Source organism: Aedes albopictus, chromosome 3 (assembly GCF_035046485.1).
Source record: "Aedes albopictus strain Foshan chromosome 3, AalbF5, whole genome shotgun sequence".
Taxonomy (NCBI): domain Eukaryota; kingdom Metazoa; phylum Arthropoda; class Insecta; order Diptera; family Culicidae; genus Aedes; species Aedes albopictus.
This window is the reverse complement of record NC_085138.1, coordinates 244,228,591-244,237,626: the sequence shown is the minus strand read 5'-3', so window position 1 is coordinate 244,237,626 and position 9,036 is coordinate 244,228,591. Positions and strand designations below refer to the sequence as shown.

The 9,036-nt window shown below is 51.1% G+C and overlaps 1 protein-coding gene across 1 annotated transcript; it reads right to left on the bottom strand.

Moving 5' to 3' along the window:
• Nucleotides 1-2,377: 2,377 nt before the first annotated feature.
• Nucleotides 2,378-8,758, bottom strand: LOC134290672 (uncharacterized). Its single transcript, XM_062857849.1, has 3 exons — nucleotides 3,442-8,758; nucleotides 3,120-3,303; nucleotides 2,378-2,741 (listed from the first exon to the last, which is right to left on the bottom strand). Exons 1-3 carry the CDS (start codon nucleotides 8,756-8,758, stop codon nucleotides 2,378-2,380), a joined length of 5,865 nt encoding a protein of 1,954 aa, XP_062713833.1.
• Nucleotides 8,759-9,036: the final 278 nt, after the last annotated feature.

Genomic DNA, 9,036 nt, shown 5'->3' with positions numbered 1-9,036 from the left:
CTGTGACACTGTGACACGTCATGCTGCTTCAAGGTATTTATTTGGCGAACTTGAAATGTCGGAAATATCCCCCATCGTAAAAACCGAAGAGGGGAAGAAAAAAATGTGGTACGTGTATCGACCTTACCATCTCCCCGAATAGAAAGAGGGTGCGAAAATGTCATGAAGTAGAACCACAAAGTTTGAAAACTGATTCCAGACAAACGATCACCCCTCTAATTTGTTGCATACATTACTCAAGCGTGTAAAATCGTGAGGAATCTTTCAAAGTACCTATCTTCGATTTTTATTATATTCCTTCAAACTTTCTTTGTCAGGCAGGCAGTCGAACGGTTTTCGTTAGACATTTCGCAGTACACATCCCGTATGTCGATTTCCGAATTCAATTTCATCCTTTTTAGCTATGCATTCAAAAGTGAAGAATGAAAATGTTTTCTTTCGCAATTTCCATAAATTTAATGTCTCATTCTGCGCTATTGCTCGCCGAGATTTTGGTCGTGGCACCACCTATACATTGTATTGGATTGGAACAAAACGAATCAGAGGCATCCTAGCTAGAGAAGCGGATCCGAAGCAATAACATTCCAAACTTTGCCATTTCCGGTTGATTGGAATGGTTGTAATTTTTATCTGTTTCGATTTTTATGCTACAAATTTTTATTTAACATTTAGTAGGGGTGCCACACTTCGCAGGCATGGGGTGATATGGCACATTTTTTTTGCAAAGGTACCTATGGGATATTTATAGTGATCTGCAGGATGTTGTCTCAATTTTACGAAAATTGTAAATCGTATGAATTACATTTTTACTCATAATAAACAGCAATACTGAATTGACAATCAATTATATACATTTCATTCCATAAACCATAAAAAAGCATTTAAACTAAAATTAAGTAAGTCAGCTTTTTCAGGTTTTTATTTTCACTGTGTTCGCGCCCGCCGCGGTTCACTTTCGGACACTTGTTAAAAGGGTTCATTAATTACTGACGGAAACACTTTTTATTACGCGAACACCAGAACTAATTTATTTACAACGAAAAGAGGAGATGCTTCCTCCGCGGCGGTTTATTTAGACTAATCTCAAAACAGCTGATTTTGCCTACTTCTACCTACTCTGCTGATCGCTTATGTATTAGATACACAGCTGGCGACACGATCGCCAGCTGCAGGTATATAGGTAGAAGAGCGAACCGGTTGGAGAGTGGTAAATGTTTTTAGATTAGAATAGGGATGCTCAAGTAAAATTAACATCTCGATTAAATGTAGCTTCTCGCTCTTCCATATGCCGGCCGCCTTGGGATCTATGATCTCAATCAGCTATCCTGTTCTTGCTCACGTTATTTACAATTTTGTGTTTGTTTTGCTACGGGGTTTCTACTACTATATACTGTGTTCTCTATTGTGCTCTTCGACTCATTGTATCTGCTGCTGATGTTTACCAATTTGCACTACTGACCTACATTTAGTTTTCTCTGGTAATCCACATCGAACCTTGACCTAATTTATCAGCTGATCTACTGTTTGGTTCTGTGAATAATTTTGCTGCACCCGGCCGGAGTTGCTCGCGGTGTCTTGTACACCGTTATTGTTGCACAAAGTGAATCAATTTCCACTGGTAAAGGACGCACATTTCTCTACCGAAACGGGACGGGACGAATGGTCGTGCTGATGCTGGTATTGATGTTGCTGCTGCTGCCGCTGATGTCACGGCCGTGGAGGACTGATTGGGTTTTGTCGACGACGACGTTGGACGGATCCTTCATTGGAGTGTGCATCGGGTAAGTAGGTTTTACGTAAGCACCCGTAAACTTCGCCGAACGGACCGGGAATTGTGCTTCTGGCCTCAGGTCAAGTCGCTGAAATAAATAAAAGGGTGCTTTTTTACCTTTTTAATCAAAATATGAATCGACTTGCCTGGAACGGAGGCCAACTTGGCCTCCGTGTGCGCCGGGTGGCACAGATGGATCCCTTCCACATCGGGATGATCGGTTCTGCTGGACTAGTTGACCGATGAACGAATGATTCTTTCTTTCAGGCTCTGCTTCTATTTTCGTTCTGATGGCCGTTTGCCGGTGGTGACCGTGGGAGTACTGACTGGACTGGATCATGGCTGGATTGCGACGACGGAATCTCGCCCTGGACGGTGGGATGTTGGTGGTACGAATGGCTGCTAAACAACTACGGCGACGGATTGTCGCGTTGGGACGGTGGGATGTCGTCGAAACGGAATGCAAGAATGCAGGAATGAAAGGATCCCGTCGGAACTTGTACTTGTCGTTGTTGGAGATAGGTGAAATATAATGCTGTAAGAGATGAGAGGGTGCTTTTTCATCTTGATAATCACATTACAAAAAGACTTCCCTGGAACGGAGGCCTACGGGCCTCCGCGGGTACCGGATGGTACCGATGTCCCTCTCACTCTCGTACTGGATAGACACGTCGTTGGTTCTGGGTTGGTACTACGCTGCTGGATGGAATGGTGCTGGGCATTGGACTGGGCTCTAAAACTGCTACGACGTAGTCGCGCTGGGACGGTCGTGTGCCGTCGGAACTGATGACTGCGAAACTGCAACGACGGGTTGTCGTGCTGGGACGGTAGTGTACCGTCGGAACTGATTACTGTTGATCTGTAGCGACGGATTGTCGCACGGGGACGGGACTGCCGTCGGAACTGGTGATTGCGGAACTGCAACGACGGATTGTCGTGCTGGGATGGCGGGTTGCCATCGGAACTTCGGCTGCTCGGTTAACGTAGTTCGGTGGTGATGTTGCATGATCGCTATTGCTGAAACAGATGAGAGGGTGCTTTTTTACCTTTATAATCGAATAAAAAAAAAGGACTTGCCTGGAACGGAGGCCAACATGGCCTCCGCGGACGCCGGGTGGCATCGGAATCCCTCTCACTGCTCAGCTACGATGACTTCTGGGGATTACCTACGGGCTGCTACTGATTTGACGAAGCTACGTACTGCGAGCGTCGATCTCACTGGCCAAGCTAGATGACGACCACTTGTAGCACGCCAAGGGCAAAATATGCACTTCTGCCCTCTACCAGATGCGGTTGCAGGTTACCTCAAAATAGTCAAGGGTGGTACCAAATAAAATACGGGACTAACGGGGCGCCGGAGCGCTGGCGTTTGACGCCGCTGAAGCATTCATGCTGGACGAACTTCATTCCATGCAACATCTGACCACCACCGAAACTATACAGACCTCGAATGACAGGGGTACGCTTGACGGGCTCGATTGGAATCTTGGTCGGAGACTGCTCCGGATGACCGGAGCCAGGGGCGATCGTGACTGGGAAAAATGAGCGGGTTACTTTTTTCGAAAAATACAATATATAAACTACTTAACTGGTGTGCGGAGGCCGATGGATTCGACCTCCGCCGATGGAGGAGAATTAGTTCTCCCCGTTCGACGATGCAAAATTGTCACGGATGGGCAGAATGCAGATTTTAGACACTGCTCTGCGGTAGCTGCCGTCCTTGGTCTTGACTGTTACGACCCGCACATTCCCGTCTGCGCCAGCGTGAACCTCTGTCACCCGGCCGAGCTGCCATTTCAGAGGCGGTCGTTCTTCATCCTTCAGAACCACCATGGTCCCTACTGCAACGTTGTTCCGACGTATAGTCCATTTCGTCCGGTTGTGGAGGTCCGACAGGTACAGCTTGGACCAATTTTTCCACAACTGCTGGGTGTACCGTTGAGCCTTCTGGAAGGCTGACAACCGATTCTCGGGAATTCCATCCAGATCTGGTTCCGGAATGGCCGTGAGGGGACGCTGGATCAGGAAATGCCCGGGAGTTAACGCTTCGAAATCGTCCGGGTCATTACTAAGCGGCGTCAGCGGCCTGGAATTCAAAACTGCTTCCGCCTGGGCTAATACCGTTGCCATCTCGTCGTACAGGAGCGTGTGCGTGCCGATCGTCCGTTTGAACAGCATCTTGAACGATTTGACTGCTGACTCCCACAGTCCGCCGAAGTTTGGCGACCACGCTGGGATGAAGCGGAATTCTATCTGCTCCTCGTTCGCTTCCCTGACTACGTCCGACTGAAACTGCTGATTGATGAACAGCCGACGAAGTTCGTCTAGTTGACGTCTCGCTCCAACGAAGTTTCTGCCATTATCGCACATGATTATCTCCGGCTTACCACGCCGGGAGGAGAAGCGCTTCAAGGTAGCAATGAAACCTTGAGCGGACAAGTCTGCCGCTAGCTCCAAGTGTACAGCCTTGGTAACGAGGCAGATGTAGACGGCAACGAAGATCTTCACTGGCCGAGAACGTCGGTGCGGGTAAGCGACTTGAAACGGGCCGCAGTAATCGACTCCTACGCGCTGAAACGGTGGACAAGGAGTGACTCTTTCCGGTGGAAGGTCAGCCATGAGCTGATCCTGGATCTTGGGTCTGACTCGAAAACAGGGCACGCACTCGTGAAGCACCTTCCGCACGAGATTCCGGACGCTTGTCGGCCAGAAACGTTCTCGGACGGTCGAAATGATCAGTTGTTGTCCGCCATGCAGCAACTTTCGATGGTAGTGCGCGACGACGATGTAAGCGAACGGATGTCGATGATCGAGGATGTACGGATGCTTGCGGCGGTTCGTGATTGACGCGTGACGAAGCCGGCCGCCGACGCACAGTATTCCGTCTTCGAGTTGCGGGTTTAGAGCTAGGATCTTCGACGATTCTCTAACTTCTCTGCCGCTCGTCAGGTCTGCCAACTCCTGCGGAAAGCTTTCTTGCTGACAGAGGCGAACCAACACCTTCGTCGCTTCTTCAAGTTCTAGTTTCGTGAGGGGTCCTTGTCGTCGCGTACTTCGGTTGACCGATTGCGTATTGTAGCGGAATCGTAACATCCAGGCAGTGATGCGCTGGAGATCGCTGAACGATGAGCGGAGGCTGAACATGTCGCTTGGTTGGATTACCGGAAGTGCTGCAGAGACGCTCTTGACTTCGAGATCCACCGGATCGAAATCGTCTTCGCTGATCGGTGGGGCTGATGGCCAGTTGCGCTCGTCCAACCTCAGCCAATACGGCCCACTGAACCAGAGCGATTCGTACTGCAACTGTGCGGGAGCCATTCCGCGGGAAATAATATCCGCCGGATTCTGCAGTCCAGCAACGTGATTCCAGACACCGTCCTTCGTTATGTGCTGAATCTCCGAAACCCTATTTGCGACGAACTGCTTCCATCTTGACGGCGACGACGATAGCCAACACTTGACGATGGTTGAGTCCGTCCAGAAGAAGCACCTTGCACGCATGCCAAGGCTGCTCACGACCTTTTCGAAGAGGTGGGCTAGCAGCAACGCAGACGACAACTCCAACCGTGGGGTCGAGAGACGCTTGTTCCCCCTTTTCAGGTTGACGAGTGGGGCGACTCGTGACTTCGCCGTCAGCAACCTCACACACACCTCCCCCGTTTCGGAGATGGTTCGCACGTAGAAGCAAGCACCATACGCCTTGTTTGACGCATCACAGAAGCCATGTAGCTCGATGGCAGTAGCATGACCGCCGGTTCCTACCCAGCGGGGAACGGTTAGGTTTTCCAATCCAGCTAGATTGCGCCTGTACTCCTGCCATTGCTCCTGTAACTCGGGACTCAGAGGGTCATCCCAGCCGCAACTCTGCTTCCACAGCTCCTGGATGAAAATCTTGGCCTGAATGATGACAGGTCCGACCAGACCTAGCGGATCGAACAGGCGCGAAACGTCGGAGACTACAATGCGCTTCGTGATCATCGCAGTCCAGTTGAACAAGGGGAAGGTAAAACGGAAGACATCTGTAGCTGGTTCCCACGCTAAACCGAGGGTTTTTATCGCTGTTTCGGCGGAATCTAGTGCGAGGATGGAACGTTCATCTCGCAAGTTCTCCGGGACGACTTCGAGAAGCTCCGCGCTGTTGGAATTCCATTTTCGTAACGTGAAACCCGCTGAATCCGACAGCTCGATGACTTCCTTCACCAGCTGCCGACCTTCGTCAACTGTGTCAACTCCTGTGAGCATGTCGTCCACGTAGAAGTCTTTCTCGATGACTTCAGACGCTACGGGGTGTGACGCCTTTCCGTCTTCAGCGAGACGCTGTAGGCATTTTGTAGCCAGGTATGGAGCGGACGAGGTGCCGTACGTGACAGTAGTCAACTCGTACGTTCGAAGCGGTTCACTTGGATCGTTCCGCCACTTGATGCTCTGCAACGGGTAATCTTGGGGCTGGACTCGGATCATACGGTACATCTTGGCAATGTCGGCGTTCACGGCTATGCGGTGTGTTCGGAACCGTAGACAGATGCTGGATAGGTCGTCCTGCACGACGGGACCAACCATCAACGCATCGTTCAAGGAAACACCGGTCGACGTCTGGCACGAAGCATCAAAAACCACTCGCAGTTTTGTGGTCGTACTGTCCGGTTTCAGAACTGCGTGGTGCGGCAGAAAGTACCTCCTGACTTCTTCAGCATAGCCTTCCACTTCCTTCATGTGCCCTAGCTCGAGGTATTCGCGAATGAACTCGGCGTACTTCGCTTTCAGCTCGGGATTAGCTGCGAATCGTCTTTCCATTCCCATCAGTCGCTTGATCGCTGTTGTCTCGGAATAACCTAGCCGACTGATTACACTCTCCTTCTTCGGCAGGGTCACAATGAATCTGCCAGCCTCGTCTCGTACGGTTGTCCGGTTGAAATACGCCTCGCAAGCTGACTCTTCCAGTGACTGCGTACTGTGACTTCGACAGGTTTCTAGGTCCCAGAACTTCGTGAGCTGGTCTTGAAGATCGTTCGTGGAGCAGACGAAAGTCAAGGATGGCGATCCACCGACAGGGTGATCGGGTATCTTGCCGGAGACGATCCAGCCAAACTCAGTATTCTGTAGCGTAGGTCCATCTTCAGTCGCCTTGTGTCGCTCGCTTCGAAGCAGGTCCATGTAATACTCTGCTCCGATTATGATGTCTACCGGTCCTGGCTCGTGGAAACGCGGATCGGCGAGGAAGGCTGCTTCGGGAAGGTTCCATCCGCTGATGCTACAACTGGCTGTCGGTAGCGAAACAGTCAGCCGCGGGAGAACGTTGAAATGCATCTCTTGCGAGAAAGCCGACATGTCCTCCAACCTTGGCCGAACTACAGCGCTGACGAGTTTCGTCGACGTGCTGATCGACGAACCAATCCCTTGAACGGAGAGCAGTGACGGCGACGCGTGGAAGTTCATTCTGCTGGAGAACTCTTTCGTCATCAGGCAGTGCTGGGAACACGAATCCAGCAGGGCTCGTGCTAGCATAGTATTGCCGTGACGATCCTGGACCCTCACAAGGGCGGTGGAGAGCAGAATGTTGTGTGTGGGAGTAACTGGGAGTGCAATGTGTGTTTGAGTGGTGGATGTGGCAGTGTTGATGGCTGGTGACTGAGTGCTAGGTCGTTGAGAGTTGCTGGGTGTAGTGTTGCTAGCGTTTGATGTCTGTGGTCTCGGGTTCGGTCTTGGTTGCGAGGATTGTGGCTGTTGTCTGGTTTGTGTCGGAGGGTTTGACTGCGATTGTGGAACGGAGGATCGGATTGGTGCTCCATGCAGAAGAGTGTGGTGCTTCTGCTGGCAGTGACGGCAGGTTCCCTTGTCGCAGTATCGGGCCCAATGGCCAAGGCTGAGACAGTTCCGGCACAGCTTTGCTTTGGAAACAACTTCTAGCCGCTCCGCAACTTGTAACCGCTGGAACTTTCCACAGACGAAAGCGGGATGCCACGAATCTCCACAGAATGGGCACTTCCTCGACGGTTTGATGGTGGTATGGCACACGGATGGCTTCGATGAGCGATAGTCGGAGCTGCTCGGCTTCGAACTCACGGGAGCGACAGATTGCAGTACTGCGCAATGGCTGCGTAGGTAAGCGAGCATGTTCTGGTACGTTGGCACGTCCTTAGAATTGTGATGCGTTTCCCACTGCCGTAGCGTGGCAGGATCCAGCCGGGAATACACCATGTACGCCAGAATTGTGCTCCACGCAGCGGTGTCTTCTCCAATCTTCTGCAGCATCTGGAGGTTTTTCTCGAACCCGCTGATGAGGTTGCTCAAGCCATCGTAACTCTCGCGTTTCATGCCTTCCACGGCGAACAGAGCATCGAGGTGGGCCTTCACTATGAGCTTCTTATTCTCGTAGCGAGATTCCAGCGCCTTCCAAGCCACGCTGTAGTTTGCAGCTGAAAGCTCCACAGACTCGATCTCCTGCAACGCTTCTCCGGAAAGAGCTGACTTCAAGTAGCTGAACCTGTCCATGTCGTTGAGCTGCTTGTTCTCATGGATCAGGCTGCAAAAGCTGTCTCGAAACGGGACCCACTCCTTAATCCTCCCACCAAACGACGGAAGGCGAATCTCTGGTAGCTTCACCTTTGAAAAAGAGGATTCTGACCGGTCACCAGGTTGACCGATTCCTGACGTCGTCGCGATTGGTGGTGGGGGAGCTCGCTTCGATGTGAGACTGGCCTTCAAGCGAAAATACCGCTCCTCGAACTCGGTAAGTGCCGCCAGGTTGGCCTTTTCGCGCAATCGTACATCCTTGTCGTCCTCATCTTCAGCGGTTTCGTCCGTTAGTAGCTCAATCCGTTCCCGAATCGCGTAGAACTCCTTACAGATTGCCTCCAGGGAGTCCAGGCGCACTGATATTTGAGGTTCGTCCTGGGTGGGGTCGTATCTCCGTGCAAAATTCTCCAATCCTTCCAACGTATTCAACACTCGTCGTTCACTCTTACCAAGGGCGCGTAGATCGGCCATTGATAACTATTTGAACACAGCACTGCACTGTGATTAACTACGAAAAGCGCAATCAATCAAAATCACACACTGCACAGCACTTTCACTTGCACCAAAACACTCGCGATCGACTCGACGTTCCACAAATTCGCGACCTCGAGAGACAGTTTGACTGCTCGACGACAAGTAGACAGCAGCGAAGGGATAACGACCAGAGTGGACCAAACAAGCCAACAAATCCAGCGAACACCGAGACAAAAAAGTACTAGCGGACACCACAGGGCTATGCTCCAAAATAA

What these genes read in the sequence shown, in the direction of transcription:
- LOC134290672 (XM_062857849.1), bottom strand. Translation starts at nt 8,758, where the DNA reads ATGGCCGATCTACGCGCCCTTGGTAAGAGTGAACGACGAGTGTTGAAT. An exon ending in AATCTGCATTCTGCCCATCC is followed by an intron (nt 3,304 to 3,441) that starts GTGACAATTTTG and finishes CATTTTTCCCAG; the next exon opens with TCACGATCGCCCCTGGCTCC. An exon ending in CGCCAGCGCTCCGGCGCCCC is followed by an intron (nt 2,742 to 3,119) that starts GTTAGTCCCGTA and finishes TTAACCGAGCAG; the next exon opens with CCGAAGTTCCGATGGCAACC.